This window comes from Phoca vitulina, unplaced genomic scaffold, assembly GCF_004348235.1.
Source record: "Phoca vitulina isolate PV1807 unplaced genomic scaffold, GSC_HSeal_1.0 scaffold64, whole genome shotgun sequence".
Classification (NCBI taxonomy): Eukaryota; Metazoa; Chordata; class Mammalia; order Carnivora; family Phocidae; genus Phoca; species Phoca vitulina.
Window position 1 is genome coordinate 3,270,403 of NW_022589767.1, and position 19,762 is coordinate 3,290,164.

Consider the following 19,762-nt stretch of genomic DNA (forward strand, 5'->3'; position numbering starts at 1 on the left):
CTATTGCTAGAATCCAGAAACCCTGAAGACTGATAATCTATTTGATAAAGACTTCATCCATTTGCTTCCTCAGGCTTCTTGATTCTCTTCCCCCCGCATCTTCTGAATGATCTCTCTGTAACTTAAATCTGTTTTGATTGTGTTCTTCTCTTTTGTTGGATCCCTATTACTTTTAGATTAATTCCAAACTCTTTAAATAAAAGGCATATAAACTTCTTAGTCTGTTCAAAAGCCTGTCTTTCCATCTCTTCTGTTATTCCTGGAGAAAAAGGAAAGAATGAGAAAAATCCTATTTTGCTTTCATGGTCAAACTCAAACATGATTTCTATTTGAAATTTTCTGAACTCTTTTCAGAGTGGCATTAATACCTTTATGTTCTTACTGTATCACCATTCCCTTAGCCTTAGAACTCTGAGAGGAGTGACCTTGTAGTATGAAACACAGCATTTGGTTTCTAATTTGTTCAAAAGAAATAAGAGACAGGCCTAGGAGATACAGGGATGCTTTTTCCCACAATATATTGGAGGCAAAGATTTTTTTTCTTACTAGATTTTCAGAGAGCATTTATTCATTATTAAAGCTATATTGAGAGACAGGCTAAGCTGTTTTGGTTCTGGGGATTTAAAGATAAAATTTAGTACTTGCCCTCAGGATGCAGACAGTTGCAGGACATTAAATACAAGGCTGTGAACACACTAGTAATGTTAAATTGATATTCTGGGAGTGTAGAGAAGGGTAACTTTATAAAAACATAGATGTATTTATATAACGTAGGGTTTTAGTGAGGATAATCCCTCTTAATTGTAGCTCCGTCCTACTTGCTCAGGCCAAAATCTTGGAGCCATTCTTATTTTTTTCTTTATATCGCATATCTTACCAGTTTATCAGGAAATCCTCTTGGCTCTGCCTTCAGAGTAGATTTAGAATCCAGTCTCTCTTATCATCCACTATCATCACCCTTGTTCTGAGCCACCATCATCAGGCCAAAATAATGCTTGGCTTACAGTCAGTGCTTAGTAAATATTTGTAGAATGAGTGAATAATTGATAATATAAGAGAAGTATATCATGAAGGACCTTGGTTACCATGCCATTGAATGTTTCAAGCAGAGGAGAATGACATAATGAAGTTACATTTTGGAAAGATAATAGGTAACCATATTTAAGGTGACCTTAACTCTTTCATTGAATAAGTATTTATAGAGAAAGTGGTATTGGGGTAAGTCCTTAAAAAACCTTTTGGTAGTCATAACACATTTCAGATTATTATTTAATGAGTTTATACATTTTACCTTTATGTGAGGGTTTTGATCTTAGGGACCATCCTTCCCACTTAATGCTATTAAATGCCATGAGATGACTATTAAGCCACCCATGTTGCATACTTTGAAAATTCAAACTTGCGTTTATTTTTGGTTACTCACTTTTATTTATTTATTTAAAAGATTATTTATTTATTTGAGAGAGGAGTGAGTGAGAGAGTGAGCATGAGTGGGGGGAGGAGCAGAGGGAGAGGGAGAAGCAGACTCCCCGCTAAACAGGGAGCCCGATGCTGGGGCTCGATCCTGGGACTCTGGGATCCTGACCTGAGCCAAAGGCAGACGCTTAACTGTCTGAGCCACCCAGGCGCCCCAGTTACTTACTTTTACTTTTATCTGATTGTGTGGTATTAGCAGAGTAAGTGTAGTGATAGATTTAATTTCTTAGCTGATAACTAAACTTTTATTTCCTGCCCTCCCTTCCCCAACCCCCAAGGAAATTTTGTGTATAATACGTTAAAGTATAGTTTCTTCATTGGTCTTAAAACTGTACTGTGTTCTCTTTACATGGGAGCAGAATCTGTTACAGTTGTCTTCTTTTATCAATGGTTTCACTTTCCATGGTTTCAGTTTTTGCAGTTTTATCTTTTTTTTTTTTTTTTTTTTAAAGATTTTATTTATTTGAGAGAGAATGAGATAGAGAGAGAGCATGAGAGGGGCAGGGTCAGAGGGAGAAGCAGACTCCCTGCTGAGCAGGGAGCCCGATGCGGGACTCGATCCCGGGACTCCAGGATCATGACCTGAGCCAAAGGCAGTAGCTTAACCAACTGAGCCACCCAGGCGCCCCAGTTTTTGCAGTTTTAGTTAGCCACAGTCAGCCATGGTCTGGAAGCAGATTATTCTCCTCCTAACTTATTCTCAGTAGTATTAACTTTCAAGGTCAGTAGTATCCTAATGCTGCATCACAATACCTATGTCATTCATCTCACTTCATCTTATCATGTACGCATTTTAACATTTCACATCATCATAAGAACTGTGAGTATATAGTACAATAAGATGATTTGAGAGAGAGACCATATTTATATAACTTTTATTGTAGTATATTGTTACAATTATTTTTAGTTATTGTTGTTCATCTCCTGTGCCTAATTTATAAATTAAATTTTATCATAGGTATATATGTATAGGAAAAAACATACAGGGTTCAGTACTGTCCATGGTTTCAGGCACCCACTGGGAGTCTGGGAACATAGCCCCTGCAGATAAAGGGGGACTATAGTACATGTCATTTTTATTGCTGTGTACCTTCTGAGATATTACTTTCATCATTTTTTTATTCTGGACTAATTTTTTTTTTAGATTATTTATTTGAGAGAGAGCGGGAGGAGGGGTAGAGGGGCAGAAGGAGAGGGAGAAGCAGACTTCCCACTGAGCAGGGAGCCCTACGGGCTCGATCCCAGGACCCCGGTATTCTTGACTAATTTTTAATGTTTTCAGAACACAGAATTATAAACTGAAGTACTGAGGACCACTTCTTCCCTCTAGCTACTAACATTTATGTGCTGTACTAATAGGAAAACATAAACTTCTGTCATTTCAGGTACTTCTTTAGCAAATGTGTTTTAAATATAACAGTTATGATAGCTATGAGCAGCAACAAAAAATAATGAAAGATATCAGAAAGCAAATAAAAAAGCCATTTTAATTTTACAATAGTAAGAGAAAGGCCTAAGAAAGTATTGCAGATATGCTGAGTAGGCCTGAAGATACTGTCATATTGTTGCACAGTACTATATGATAACTGATATTCATTAGATGATTAAAATGATAATCTGTTTATTAAGAAGGCTAGGAAAATAAAGATTTCTGTCTGGAAAAGTTTAAACAGCAGTAGAAGAGGTACATCCATTAGTTTATCTTCATTCACTTTCCAGGCCATGTACTCTTTATCTAGCTCCTGTTCCATCTCTTTACTCTCTTTCATAGTCATTCTTTAAATTCTGTTAATAGGCTAGCACTATTTTTTCTCCTCCTCTTATTCTTTAACTGGATTTTGATTTTCATCTTGCCAGTCCCCCCTCCTTATTGTTTTCAGTGAAGTGACATTGATGCTCATATTGTTAAAAACCAGGGATTTAAATCCAAAATTTTGTCTTTATTCTCTCACACTTGGATGCTCTCTTTAATAGTCCCTCCCTTTTGAGACTCTCTAGCTTTTGGGCTATGGCATTCTCCATTTTTCATCCTTCTTGGCCCTTCTCATTTTGTTTCTTAATGGAGAAATAGGAGGGAGAGCTCTTCTCCACCTGCTTTTTTGTTTTATAAACATTGCTATTTCTTAATATTTTTGAGGAGAAAAATATGTTTTAGATTAAACCAGATTTTACACTAAATTCTGATACAGTTTCCTTCCAAATTTTATTTCAAATGAAAAATGTATCTGTGGTTGATTTGTTTTTCCCTATTCGCTCTCTGAGGTAAATATGATGAGTGTAAGTGCTTATGAGGATAATTGCATAGGAATAGAATTTCATGGGTTTTGTCTATTTTTGCTTTAGATTAGTAGTGGTAGAATTACTGTGGTTTAGTTAATTAAAATTTATTGATATTTTATTGTCACTGTTTATTGTGTTCAGCTAAAGTTCTTTATTTTCTCAATCCATTTATATTCAGTTATTTCTTACTGTTTGGTTTTTCTTTGTGGAACCTCTTATTCCTATACATTGGTGGAAATTGCAGATTTTTCTTTTCAGAGCTGAGGAAGATCAAAGAAGCAGGTTTTGGAAAGGGAAGTATAGGAGGAACATCAGTTTCAAATGACTGTTTCTGTCCAAATTAGATATGTGTATTTCAGGGCAGCGGTTTGGACTGTTTAGAAAAATTTAGGAGTAGATAGCATATAGACCTTAGTTGAAGGTGAGTGACAAGATGAGATCACCTCAGTGAGTATAAATGGAGATGAGAGGAGGTATAAGAACTAAGCTCTTGACATTCCAGTGTTTAGAGGTTGGGAGATGAAGAAGAGAGACCAAAGAAAGAGCAGCTCTTATATGTCAACTATACTTCAATAATAAGAAAAACAATAAATAAGTATATGAAACAAAAAGAAAAGAAAGAGCAGCTTTTCTGGTAGAAAGTCAGGAGATTCTGTTATCTTAGATGTCAAGTAAAGAGGATTTTGCAAGGAGGGAGTAATCAACCCAATTCTGTTTATGTATCAGATGCTGCTATTTTGTTCAAGTAAGATGGGAGACAAATATTTAATAACCTGAAGATTATTTGTGACCTTGACATGGGGTGGTGGAATTGAAAACCTAATTGAGATTGGGTTTCAGAGAAAATGGGAGGAGAATTGGAAATAATAAAATAGAACTTTTCCCCCAAGTTTGCTTTAAAAGGGAGCACAAAAATTCACTGTAGAAGATATTATTTGGAAGTTTGTATTAAATAAAACTTTTAAGAATTTTTCTGGAAATGTCTTATTAATCATGACACATTTTCCTGATATGCCTTGTGAGGTTGAGAATTTTTATATGTTTATTGGTCATTTGTATTTCCTTATCTATAAATTGCCTGTTCATCTACTTTGCTCATTTTGCTAATGGATATATTGTCTTTAATTAATCTGTAGGAATTTTTGTTTTGTTTTAAATATTCTTATAGAGCCAGTAATTTCAGACAGGGAATGGGCAAACTATAACCTATAGGCTCTGTTTTTGCCAATAGAGTTTTATTGGAATAGAGCCACATCTGTTTGTTTACATACTACATATTGTTTATCACTGATTCCCACTACAAGGACAGAGTTAAGTAGTTGCAACAGAGACCATATGGCCCACAAAACCGAAAATATTTTTTGGGTCTTAACAAAAAATGTTTGTCAGCGTCTAATCTAAGGTGACACTTTATTTTTGTCCATATTTCATTGGAATAATGAAAATGGGAAACTAACTCCCTATTGTCCTCTACAATACACTTTTTCCACCTTTATTTTATGAAATCTTATTTAAGATAGTAGTCATCAGATAGATATTAAACATCTACTTTGTCTCAGCTCTTTCCCCAAGTTTTTAGGATTACCAAAGTTACAAGATATGGTATCTGTTCTTAGTGAGCTTGTTGTCTAGTCTGGTTGAAAGGAAAGAATGCCACACATAGAACTGTATATGAAAATGGGCTAATTTGCGATGAGTCTGTACTCAAGACTAGAGAAATTAAAGCAGAAACTGTGAATGAAGACAGATTCTAAAAAAGACAGTCTTAACCTAAGTATTTGGATGAGTTTCAGGTGTCCCATGAACTACTTGAAATTATATATAAAAATGTCTATGTGCGTGGGCCTTTCATTACTATTCTGGGTTTAAGCAGGTCCACTCTCAGATTCTCTAGAGGCTTTTTGTAAAACAAAAAATTAAATATAGGACCTTGTTCCTTTCTGTAGAATCTGTTAATAATACCATTTTTCTTATTCCAAAGTTCTCTCCATTGAATAAAACTCACGTATAAAGTTTAATCCAATGTGTCTATTTTAAAATTCCAATAAGTGTTTTAAAGTGTTGAGAATCTAGCCATATCTTCCAGGCATATCTGGAAAATAGGAATTGGGTGATAGGAGGAGGTTTTTAAGAAAATGGAGGAAGCTCAAGCTAAGTTTGACATATCTGTAAGAGGAGAGGGAGCTAACCTATGCGTAAAAGAGACAGCTCAAACCAAATTGGCAGGCCAGTTGCTCTGCTGTATTATGGCTGATCTGGCTTGTAGTTACCCTAATTGGAGCCATAGCTAATTTTGTTCTTTGGGTGGTATCATAATTTGCCAAATAAAGACTATTAAACCTTCATCTCAAGCAACCCAGTTATTCTATGACTCTGGAGACTCTGGGGACTAGGAAACTCAGGAGTCACCACCCTCAGTATTAAAATCAGGAGGATTTATAAAATTATATGTAGAGGGGCGCCTGGGTGGCTCAGTCGTTAAGCGTCTATCTTTGGCTCAGGTCATGATCCCGGGGTCCTGGGATTGAGCCCTGCATCGGGCTCCCTGCTCAGCGGGAAGTCTGCTTCTCCCTCTTCCACTCCCCCTGCTTGTGTTCCCTCTCTCTCTGTGTCTCTTTCTGTCAAATAAATAAAATCTTAAAAAAAAAAAAAAGACTGTATGTAGAAAAAAATGGTTTGTAATGAGTTTGTGATCTACAAGGGAGCAAAACATTTTCATTTCATTGAAACTGAAGTTGAGGGATGGGATCTTAAAATATTTCTAATGAGCATAGTAAATGGAAAGTTAATTTTCTGATACTCATTTATTTTTATTTATTTTTAATACTTCTTTATTTTAAAGCTTAAAAATAGTTTTAGTAGGGGTGCCTGGCTGGCTCAGTCTGTAGAGCATGTGAACTTCTGATCTCATGAGTTTCAAGCCCCACATTGGGCGTGGAGCTAACTTAAAAAAAAAAAGTTTTAGTAATCTTTATGTGCTGTTTTGTTTTGACTGTTGTCATGTTTTACAGCTTTATTGTTTTACCTTAGTGTAAAGAAAAAAAACTTTTTTTTAAAAAGATTTTATTTATCTATTTGACACAGGGAGAGAGACAGCTAGAGAGGGAACACAAGCAGAGGGAGCGGGAGAGGGAGAAGCAGGCTCCTGGCCGAGCAGGGAGCCCGATGCGGGGCTTGATCCCAGGACCCTGGGATCATGACTTGAGCCAAAGGCAGACGCTTAATGACTGAGCCACCCAGGTGTTCTGAAAATATTTTTAAGAACCTTAATAGTTTCATCAATGATCCTGGTAATCTGCCTATTTTCACCTAAAAGGTCTTTCCAGTTATTTTAGCCTTGACTTCTACCATCAGGGCTGTTGGGATTAAACCTTGTTGTTTGGAGAAGAAATGCCATATCAAAATCTTTATATAATGTTTATTCCTTGTGATTACGTATTTAATTTTGGTTGTAGAATATAATGAAACAGCATGCCTTATTGAAACCCCTGGGGAGCCAGTTGCAGTGATGTAAGGGGAAAAAATAGAAACCCAAACATACTAGTGATTTGTTCTTCTCCCCCAGTTAATGATTAGGTTAGTTGAGGAGGTAATAGATTGACTATTCTGGTACATGTGGGGTTTTATTTATTGTAACAATGCAATTATATAGACATTTTTAGCAGTATTTTTTTGGTAGCACTCTGTTATATTTTATATGCCTTGTGAAAATTACTTAAATGTTTTTGAACATTGGACTTTCCTCATGTATGTGATGGCAGAAATAATGTTTATAGTGTAGGATTATGCTAAGGATATAAAGTAATGTATGTCATGCGCTTAACTATTGTTGGCACTGGCATCAGTTAACTATTAAGTTAAACTTTTGTTATCTTGATGATAGTTTTTACATTTCTATGTTATGAATTATCTCATAACCATTAAAGTAACATAATGATTTAATGTGGCTAAAATGTTAGATGTTTCAAATTTGGCAGTACTTTGTAATTTTTTTTGTAATTGTCAAAACCACTACAGTATTTTAGGTTTTTGGGGTTTTTTTAAGATTTTATTTATTTGTCAGAGAGAGAGAGCACAAGCAGGGGGAGCTGCAGGTAGAGGGAGAAGCAGGCTCCTCACTGAGCAAGGAGCCGGATGCGGGACTCGATCCCAGGACCCCGGGATTATGACCTGAGCTGAAGGCAGATGCTTAACGACTGAGCCACCCAGGCACCCCAGTATTTTAGTTTTAATAATTGAATGTAATGGAATCCAAATGCTTTACAATAGGTTTTATTAATCTACTGTTGGCAGTAAATTACTAAGTAAGATTCTTTGTTTTAAAATTTATACTATTAATTTTTTTCCATGTTTAAGAGCTTTTTATGAATTTGGAGGAACATTTGAAAGTGGATTTGGTCATTCATTTCTACCAGTCCATGCTATGTTCCCTTCTTATTCCTAAAATTTCACGTTTTGGGACTGATTTTATAAAAGTTTATTCACTGGATTGTTAACACCAAAATTGTAAATTATAATGAACTGCAGTGAATTCTGATGGAAGTAAGATTTCCTTTTCTTTGTTACAGCAGAAGTAGAAACTCATGAAAAGGATAGCAAACCTGAGGGAGAAGAGCAAGTAGTAAATGAAGATGAAAGACCTTCTGAGAAAAGTAAGCATGTACAAAAAACCTGAACTAGTTTAGAAAAATAGTTATTCATTGTTTATTCTTTTAAGGCTGTGAAATATATTTCCTTTCCTGAGATGATTTTAAAATTTTGCAGTTTATGTAAAACAGAGTTAAATCATTTTGTTGATAACTAACCTAAGGATTTTTGAAAGTATTATTTCATATACTTCAGTATTTTATTTTGTTTATTTATACTTTTCATTGTTTTATAAGAAAGATTTATGCTTAATATTTAATAAGGTACTGTCTGAATGTCTTGAGATAAATGGTTTTCGATTTATGTTGAGAGCATGGTGCTATAAGAATTTTGTCAGGGGTGATATAAGTTAATGAAAATTACGTGTCTGTCTCCTTAGGTTCCTAAGCTTCATGGGAAAGGGGACTTGATGGGCCTGGGTGTTGTTAGGTTTATAAGATTATCATTGGACTAGAAGTCAGGAAACCTAGGTTCTGTATCTCTCCTTGTCATTCTGGTTTCCGTGTATGACTATAAGTCATGATTATAAGAGAAGTCATGGAGTAGAACTGGATTTTAAAAGTAGGCACATAGATATATGGGTATAGAGAAAAGCAAAGAGGGATACTTATGGTTACATAAGGGCATTTCCCTTTAATAAGTGGAGATTTTAGTATTTTTACATTTTATATATTGAAAAAGAAACCAGATAAAATTTGCTTATGATCTCATGAATGTTACCAGTATTTGAAATACAAATTTTCTAAGTGAAGATCTTTGAATATCTTTACCAAATTTACTTTTATAATGACATAAATTTTATTATTTTTATTTGAAATTCATTAGGATATGTTAAGAAAAACTAGCCTTGGGTGCCTGGGTGGCTCAATCAGTAAAGTGTCTGACTTGTGATTTTGGCTCCAGTCCTAATTTGAGGGTCATAATCCAAGGGTTTTGGGATAGAGCCCTATGTCGGGCTCTGAGCTCAGTGGGGAGTTGTCATGAGATTCTCTTACTCTCCCTCCGCCCCTCCCCTGTGCAGACTCATGAGTTTTTCTCTCTCCCAAATAAATAAATCTTTAAAAAAAAAAAAAGAGTAACTAGTCTTATGTTATTTTCCTAAGGCTAATGATTAAGACTTTTTTCTAAATTCTGAAAAAAATGTATTTAGAGGAAGAATTAATTAAAACCATGTACAGTTGTTAGATATCTGTGACATTAGAATGAATATTATATTTTGTCAGAGGATTCATGTGCACTATAAAATTTAGCAAAGGGAATGAACATGAGATGATCTCTTCTCATCTCATGTTCATATTTTAGGTGATTCTCCATCTTAATATGATTTCAAAGAAGGAATGTTTTATGTTCACATTATACATTGCTTAGCCATGAGGGAGTTCTTGTTTAGCATTTGAAAATCATTTCAAGATCAAAGTTTAAAAGCTACCTATCCATTTTTCTAATCTCAAAAACAATCATTAAATAACTGATTGAGAATGATATTGGGTAGCTAGGAATAATATTTTGCTGAGAATGGAACACAGGCATTAGGGTCTGTGATAAAAACCTGACTAATCATTATTCTTTTTATCCTCAGGTGAATTTTCCAGAAGAAAACGTTCTAAATCAGAGGATATGGACAATGTACAGTCCAAACGTCGTCGATACATGGAAGAAGAATATGAAGCAGAATTTCAAGTGAAGATTACAGCCAAAGGAGATATTAACCAGAAGCTACAAAAGGTGTTACAAATTATAAGTTAAAAACCATATTAAATAAAAAACTGACCATCTTTGTTCTTCTAGGTTTTTGACATTATTCTGTATTTTACTGACATATTTAGGTTTTTCATAGGGAGAACTTGAAGGAAGTGGGCGAGCTTATTATTCTTAATAATTTAATTTTTAGAACTTTCTGATTCTTTTTAAGAGTTTTCAGATTTTATTTTTTCTTTTATATTGAACTTTATTCCATGGAAATATTAGAGTCTTGTATTTTAACTTTTTTTTAATATGTTAACATTTTAATCTTTATTATAAGCTGGTTTCATGATTGTAAGTTCCTACATTGTAAATCTTTGTTATGTTGTTTAGGCTTACTATTAAAAATAGTAGGGACAGGGCTTTAGGATGACTAGGGAAGGGGAGTATTTAAAATACAGACTTTGGAAACATCTGCCTATATCTATTAAACTAGAGTTAGAAATATTGAAAATATGTAGTATTTAATATATTTTTCAAAATGTGTTAACAGATGTGTATGGCAGATGCCTTTTTAAGAGGAATATGAAAGGCGAGTGAAATTAATTTTTTAAGGTCTTATAGATTTAATAATGAAATTATAAATAATCTAGGTTTTAGATTATTCCACTAAGATACAGTATAAATACATTAGAAAAAGGCAATTAATTAGGCAATAAAAAAGTGTCATTTTTCTTTCCCAGCTTTTTTTATTTGTCATATGGAGGTAATAATGTTTATTTAGTCCTTTTTATAGAGCTGTTATAAATATGAAGATAGGTATGTGAGTTTTTTAACTCCTGTGTGTACTCAGAATGTATTCCTCTGGAACAGTGTTACTCAAGTATGGACTGTGGACATGTACCATGTATTCTATTTGTTATAGATCCATAATAAGATAAATAATGTAAATTGTAAGTAGGCATTTAGAATTTTTTTTTTTTTTTAAGATTTTATTTATTTATTTGACAGAGACAGACACAGCGAGAGGGAATACAGGCAGGGGGAGTGGAGAGGGAAAAACAGTCTTCCTGTGGAGCAGGGAGCCCGATACGGGGCTCTATCTCAGGACCCTGGCTGGGATCATGACCTGAGCCAAAGGCAGACGCTTAACGACTGAGCCACCCAGGCGCCCCAGCATTTAGAAGTATTTTATAGAAATTTCATAGTGCAGTGATATTCTTAGTGTCTCACAAAAATATCATTTGCAACAGATTAGAAATTTTAAAAACTGATCCTTTAACTAGTTTCCTTTGAATCACAGTAGAAGGTATGAGAAATAAATATTAAAACTTGAATATAAAATTATTTATGAAATTTTCTGTTTTTAGTATAATTCTATCATAGTAGACATATATGTAGAAGTAGAGGCTTTCAGCAGATACTGTATTATGAATGCCAGCTTGTTTTCTCATTAAACTAATCAATATGTTGGTACTGTCTTATTAGTCCTTAAGAATATTTACTCTTTGCTGCTTGCTGAAATGCCTTCTTTGACTGTAACAAAGAAATATATATCTCCTTAGGTTGTACAGTGGTTGCTGGAAGAAAAATTGTGTGCACTACAATGTGCTGTATTTGATAAGACTTTGGCAGAATTGAAAACACGAGTGGAAAAGATTGAATGTAACAAGAGGCATAAAACAGTTATTACTGAACTACAGGTTCGTATACTGATTTGAATTGTATACCCATGTGTCATTATTTTTATTACTTATTTTTGGGGATACATTTTCAAAGTTGATAATAAATTACATTTAACTTCTAAATATTAGAAGTAGAAGGAGTCACGATTAGTTTGCTAGGGCTGTCATAAAAAAAGTACCATAAGCTGGTAGCTTAAACAACAGGGAAGTACTGTCTCATAGTTCTGGAGACTAAAAGTCTAAGACGAAGGTGTTGGAAGGATTGGTTCTATTTGAAGTCTGTAAGAAGGAAACTTTCCCATGTGTCTCCTCTAGCTTCTGATGGTTTACTGACAGTCTTGGCCATTCCTTGTCTTGTGGAAGCATCTACTGCTTTGTCTTCATATGGCACTATACGTGTGTGTGTGTGCGCGCGCACGCCCAGATTTCCCCTTTTTACAAAGATACCAGTCATATTGGATTGGGGCCCACCCTACTCCAGTATAACCTCATCTTAACTAATTACATTTGTAAAGACACTATTTCCAAATTGAATCACATTCTGAGAATACTTGGGGTTCAGACTTCAATATATGAACTTTTCATATAGTTCAGCCCATAATAGAGCCTTAGTCACTGAAGAAAGGCTGGTATTTTCTAGCATGTCATAAGTACCAAATAATATTTATTATAAGTGATTCTTTTTATATTAACCCACTTCCTGCTGTGGATCTTATGATGTGAAGATATTAGTTTGTTAATTTGTATTTGTTAATAATCACTACTTTTCATTTTTTGTTAAATATAACTATACATACACATATAGTGCCAGAGCTTCTAAATGACTGAAATGAACGCATGATAATATGCTGTAGTAAATCATTTTATTCCAAGGCTAAGAAACTGGAAATTTTTATCAGTACATTCATTCTGTCATAAGTAAATGTGTGGTTTCTATTAGGCTACCTGAAATATGAGCCTAGTCTACAGATGCTGAGTTTGCAAACCACTTATAGAGCCTTACTTTACAAATGAGGGAAAAGTGGTCCATGAAAATAAGGTCTCACTGTTTTCTAGTTATAAAGCAAATTGCAACCAAAAGTGACTAGAATTTATATATTTCTTAGCCTAGAAGTTATTTTCTTGGTTTCATATTGTTAATTTTGTTTGAAGTGAGACTTTTTAATAATACCTAAATAATATCTTTGTAGTAATTTTGTAATGTACCATTTAGGACATTACTAGTCCTCTTTTTTACCTTTAGCAGGTCTTTCTAATAGTGATAGTGTTGTTTAATTATTAAACTTTATTTTACTAATACTGTTGAGAATTTTGAATTAGAATTTTAAAATGTTTGATGAGTTAAAAAGAGTGATTTCATTAATTGTTTCTCATTTTGTGTTTTGAAAATCTGAGACTTTGACTTCCATATTCTCATGTAACATGCAAGTCCAAATCTCTTAACACTTAATAAACTTTTTACTTTGATATTTCACTTTGATATATTTCTTGGTAGCCTCAGAATCTGAATCCTTTAAATACCAATCCAGTCTCTTCTTCACAAATAAATCCCCCATGCCATTGTTCCTCTTACTTGTAATTCTTGAATTCTTAGAAAAATCTTTAAGCACTATCTTCCCATTTTTCTTCTCATTGATAGTTTTTGAGTTCTTGGAAATTGATTTCTCTCAATCATTTCACATATACAGTGGGTTGCCAAATTATGACTGTTTTATTTCTTATTAAAGTCTATCTTTTGCTTCCTCTCACTTTTCGCAAGGCACAGGTCCACTTACATGTGGATTTTTTTCAGTAGGTACAGTACTGTAAATATATTTTCTTTTTCTAATTCCTTGATTATAGCAATAGCCTTTTATGTGATTACTCTGGTTCTACTTTTTAAGTTCTTGCTGGTCCTTCCCAACCATTGTACTCATCTTTCTAAAATACTGTTTGTTTCATTCTCTTCCATATAGTCCAGATTCCTCAACCAAGTGCCATTATTCATTTTTTATTTTTAATTTCTGGATCTCCAGTTTTTGATCCACTTTTCCTAATACCTGCTACTTTGCTACACTGTCCTACAGAGTATCAACGTTCATAGTATTTTTATTTTAGGCTTTCAACTTCATACTATTTCTCCCATTCAGTTACCTATAATGATCTGCCCTTACCATGCTATTTAAGTTTTACTAAGCTCAGTTTAGTCCCTGTCTCTTTCTGTGTTGTTCTGATATTTAGTATTTTATGGAAGTAAAATTCAGGTAACAAAATAACTTTTAGTTTACAATTCAGTGGCATTTAGTTCATTCACGTTGTGTGACTGTCATCTCTATCCAGTTACAAAACATTTTCATGAACCCAAAAGAAAACCTATGTCCATTAAATAGTCACTCCCCATTTTCCTCTCCCCTAGTCCTTGGCAACTGCTAATCTGCTTTCTGTCTCTGTTGATTTACCTATTCTGCATATTTCTTTTGAACAGAATCCTACTAATATATGACTTTTTGTGTTTGGCTTCTTTCTCTTGGCATAACATTTTCAAGATTCATACACAACGTAGCATGTATCAGTACTGCATTCCTTTTTATGGCTAAGTAATAATTATATTTGTATGCTATTGAAAGTATTTGTATACTATTGAAAATAAGTAGGTATTCAAGATGTTAAGTGTAATTTGCAGAGTAATCACTAAGGAAAAAACTAAAGTATATAGAGCTATATAATATATAATATAATGGGTCTGTGTTATATAAATGACCCTTGAATAATGCAGGGGTTGGGTGCTGACCCCCTCCCCTGGTGTAGTCGAAAATCCATGTATAACTTTTTTTTTTTTTTTAAGAGAGGTGGGGGAGGTGCGGTGGGAGAGGGGGAGAGAGACTTAAGCTGGTTCATGCCCAGTACAGAGCCTGATACAGGGCTCAATCTCACAATCCTGAGATCATGACCTGAGCCAAAATCAAGAGTCGGATGTTTAACCACTGAGCCAGCCAGGTGCCCTGCTGCTGAATTTTTTATTTCAATTATTATACTTTCTGCTCTAGATTTTCTATGTTTTCTTTACACAACTTCTATCTCTGATATTCTGTTTGGTGAGACATTGTTTTCCAGTTTCTTGTGTGTGTGTGTGTGTGTGTGTGTGTGTGTGTGTATGTGTGTGTAAGTTCTTTGTCCATTGTTTTAGCTCTAGGAACAGATTTTTAATCCATTTATTTAAAGTCTTTGTCTAGTAAGTCCAATACCTTAGCTATCTTTCTTTTCATTATTTTCTTTCTGTGAATGGCCCATACTTTCTTATTTATTGTTTCTTTGTATGCCTCCTAATTTTTTGTTGTTGAAATTTGAGTATTTTGAATATTATAATGTGGCAGTTCTGGGAATCAGATTTATTCTCCACTACCGAGAGCTTGTTGATGTTTCTTGTTGTGGTTTGTTGTTTGTTTATTTGATGACTTCTAAACTGTTTTTGGAAAGTATAGATTCTTTGTTGTGTGTGGCCACTGAAGTTTGTGTTTCATTAGCTTAGTGGTCAGGTGATGTTCTGACAGTTAAATGGAGCATAAAAAAAAAAGGAAGAAAGAAAAAAATACTCTTCTAATCTTTGCAGATTGGCTCTGTTGGGGCACTCCTTCAGTGCTTATTAACCAGGCCATTTACAACTTGCCCTATCCAACTTGCCTTATCCTTTACTTCCTGCTTGCATAAATGAGAGCTTAGGGTCTTTTCAGGCCATTTCGTGCTTTTTTTTTTTCCTGGGCATTTGCATAGTTTTCTCAATTCAAGAGCTTTTAGAGTCCCTTTTATGTCATGTGTCACCTTTCCCAACCTTTTCTTACCCAGGCTTTTCTATTTATTGCTTGTCCAAATTGTAGTTCTTTGCCCCAGACTGCTGTGCCAATACCTGTGCCTTCAAATCTTTTTAGGAAAAGCAGTCTGTGATGCTACCCCAGCCTTGGAATTACTTGAGTTGTGTGAAACAAAGGCTGGCCTGTGTGCTGATCCTTAAGTTGCCAGTGAAAATAAGGTCCATATGCTTCCTGTGGCACTAGAAGCCTGTACCAGGCATTCTAACTGTCATCTTCACAGCCACTGCTAATCTGGGTGTGGGGAATAATGAATGGACAACCTCAAAGACCATAGTGCTCGCTTACTGCAAAGTAGCAACTTTATTCTTCCCTAAGTCTTCCGTTGGCTGTTCTGAGTTTTTTTAAGTAGGCTACACACCCAGTGTAGAGCCCATCATGGGGCTTGAACTCATAACCCTGAGAACAAAATGTGAGCTGAGATTAGGATTTGGACACCAACTGAGCCACCCACACACCCCACTGTTCTGAGTTTTTGAATAGATTCCAGAGTTGTGCAAAAGTTGATTCTAACAGTGCATGTCAGCTCATTGGTTGCTTTTGGGAAGGGACTGAACCCTGAAGTTCCCTACTCAGCCATTTTTGGTGATACCACTCTGTTCCAGTATCTTTATTATGATTACTTTCGAGTTCTCCAGTATTTAAAGCTTATATATCACATAGTTCCGCAAATAATTACATACTTTGCTAAATTATTTACTGTTTCTTAGTTACAGCTGACAGCAAATGTTTTGAAAATACTACCATATATATTTTCTATATCTCATTCCATAGCAGTTGATGAGTACATATCCCTGATTAGCATATGTATATTCATTTATTATATCTGACTGACTTCGGCAAAATCTAATATTGAGTTCAATAAAATTCAAAGTTAAACATTTAAAAACAAATACATAAATTGGGTTCAGATATTTTGCTGTAAGGAATAAATTAATATAATAACAAATTTTAATATTAGTGCCTTTTTTTAAACACAGCAGTTATTAGAAAAAATACTTTTAAGAGACTCATGATCCTTTTGCAGTAGTATAAAAATTTACTATACATTGAAAAATTTGGTGAGAGAATAGAATTGAATCATGTAGACTTTAGAGGAAAGTTCATGAAGTTCTCTTTTCTGCTAAAATTTTTAAGATATAAATTTCTCTAGATATAGGAAAGTAGATTTTTATTGATTTTCATATTGTCATTCTTATATATTTTTAAAATGGGCTACTTTGGGATTATTTAAAATAATTTTTAAGGTTTTAATAATTGGTTTGTTGTGTGATATGACTTTTGTCCACATCCTTTTACTAAAGCCTATTTTAAATTATTAAATCCTTTTCTGTGTACTAAACATATTTTATAAGAGCTGAAAATAATTTTCAGCATTGGGATATCTTGTATATTTTTTTAGGGTTGTTGCTTTTTTTTTTTTAAGATTTTTTATTTATTTAATTGACAGAGAAAGAGAGAGTGGGGGGAGGGGCAGAGGGAGAGGGAAAGCAGATTCCCCGCTGAGCAGGGAGTGCGATATCCAGGGACCTCCGATATCCAGGGATCCCTGGATCATGACCTGAGCTGAAGGCAGACACTTAACCGACTGAGCCACCCAGGTGCCTGAGGGATTGGTTGCTTCCTGAATCATGAAAAAGTTTTGTGTATTTTTGCTTTTTCAGAGATGTCAGATGGTAAAGTAAATCTCAACAGTTATTTCCTTGATTTTAATTATTATTATTATTTTTTTTAAAGATTTTATTTATTTATTTATTTGACAGAGAGAGACACAGCGAGAGAGGAACACGAGCAGGGGGAGTGGGAGAGGGAGAAGCAGGCTTCCTGCTGAGCAGGGAGCCCGATGTGGGGCTCGATCCCAGGACCCTGGGATCATGACCCGAGCTGAAGGCAGCCGCTTAACCAACTGAGCCGCCCAGGCACCCCGATTTTAATTATTTTTTAAGTGTAAAATGTCGTATAATTTTTAGATTTATATATCTTTGATGCTCTGTCAAGATGAGCATTATAGTAACTTAGAAGAAAGTCTTAAAATGCAGATAGTTGTCATTTGCTGTGGAGTCAGTAGCAAATGTGTAATAAAAATAGAAATTATCAACAAATATTTAGCTTTTCTACCCCTCCCAGACCATAACCACCCCCCCAAACATACTTCCAGATAATTGCAAAGAGGAAGTAAAAATGGAAATTCTCCGCTCTTTATTTTTTTTTTAAGATTTTATTTATTTGAGAGAGCGCGAGAGGGGGGAGGGTCAGAGGGAGAGGTAGACTCCCTGCTCAGCAGGGAGCCCAATATGGGACTCGATCCTGGGACTCCAGGATCATGACCTGAGCCGAAGGCAGTTGCTTAACCAACTGAGCCACCCAGGCGCCCCAATTCTCCACTCTTTAGATCAGAAATGTAATTAAAGTACTACATATCGAAACCTGTAAGTGAAAGACACAGCAGTATTCAAAGGGAATTTTACAATTTTAAATTCATTACTACTAAACAGGAAAACAGAACATTATGTGTTCATGTCCTGTGCTAGGAAAAAACAATTACAAACTAAACTCCCAGAAGGCAGAAAGAGTTAATAAATTAATAAAATGTAAAAAACCCAACCCTTTTTGAATATTGAGCAATGAAGACAAAACCTTATTCTTTTGTGAAGACTTTAAAAATAGATTAATTTTTTATTTATAAATAATGAGTACAAATAAGCTACATAAGGATTCAAAAAGGAGACAAAGATCCAGAGGAGATTCTTTAAGTAAGAGGACATTATTATATACAACTTTATACCTATTATGTCCATTTTATTTAGTAAGGAAGTAGAAAGCCTAAAATTATAAGGAACTCTGTTCAGATTATAACCCATATCATATTTACTAGTGGATCATGGAAGTATTTCTGTTGAAGTTGCGACTAGGACAAAGATGTCTATTATCTATGCTGCTATTTAGAGTTTTGATGGCAGTCTTAGCAATAAAATAATGACAGGAAAAAGAAATTAAGAGTAATGATTGGGAACACAATAGAATTAACTTGGCAAACTGTTGAAAAAGTAGTAAATTTAGAAACTACCTGATTGAGGAAGAACTTTCTAGTAGTTTTTCTATATATCAACAATAAACAATGAGAAAATATGAGATAAAGGTTGTACATTTGGTAGATATTTAAAAATGAATAAGTAGTTAAGAATAAACCAAAAAGAAAATTTCAAGACCGTTGTGAAGAAAAAGGACAGAAAAAGAAAATCTGAGTCAACAGGTTCAACTGTAAATGTAACATGTTCCTAGATAGGAAGACTTGATTCCTTTCAAATTATTGTACAGATTCAGAATACTCAAAATTTCAAGTGGATTTTTTTATGGAAATGGAAAAGCTGTCAACACACCCTGGAATACAATATTTCATTGGTTATAATTTATAAAATGCTGTCCTAAGTAGTTTTAACTGAAAATAGCCACCCCCCCAACAAGTAAATCTGTGGCTGCCTAATCCAAGAGACAGTTTTGAATAACGGATATATGTGTCCATTTATTCAGTAGCTTTTTTTGAATGCTAATATTTTAAGTGAGACTTAATACATGATTAGCTCTTTTCTCAGATGATTATTTCCTAAGAGGTTCCTTGGTACATGAGCAAGGAAATCCCTGGTTTGCCTAGCTTGCTAAATAAGGCTCAATGTGTCCAAATCTCAACAATTTATGTGACTTATATTTAAATAGCTACCCTTATGCCATTATACAAGAAATGGTAGATATGCCTAAGGAAGAAACAAAGAAATAAAAGTAGTAAAGACATAATAATAGAATATGACTTTCCTAGACTAAAAAAGTGACTTGTTTATATAGTTTCTTAAAAATCTCATGTAATACTTCCCAAAAGAGACCTAATCTTAGACACATTATGACAGATATTTTGAATTATAATTTTAAAAAATTGCACAATTTCCTAGATTAAAATAACAAAAAAGCTGGTCTTTGATTTCTTTTTCTTTAAATAATATTAAATGGCAGACAGTGAGTCAGTGTCCAGATTTTGATTTTATTTCTCTGCTAATAGTTTAATTTTTTAAGTGATAAAATTCTTTTTAAAAAGCATTTAAATATTACAGCTGCGTATGACTTGAAAGTGAAGTCCTCTTTACATTCTCCCTC

At 34.3% G+C, this 19,762-nt stretch overlaps 1 protein-coding gene across 8 annotated transcripts in view; it reads left to right on the forward strand.

Annotated features, from left to right (window-relative positions):
• ATF7IP (activating transcription factor 7 interacting protein) overlaps positions 1-19,762 on the forward strand; it is a 125,708-nt gene that overhangs the window by 55,191 nt on the left and 50,755 nt on the right. For 7 of the 8 annotated variants that reach the window (XM_032391817.1, XM_032391815.1, XM_032391820.1 and 4 more), the window contains exons 3-5: positions 8,325-8,408; positions 9,983-10,128; positions 11,652-11,789. In XM_032391817.1, the coding sequence (XP_032247708.1) occupies positions 8,325-8,408; positions 9,983-10,128; positions 11,652-11,789 (368 nt within the window). The remainder of the gene's footprint in view (positions 1-8,324; positions 8,409-9,982; positions 10,129-11,651; positions 11,790-19,762) is intronic. The other variant, XM_032391816.1, reaches the window with a different exon arrangement.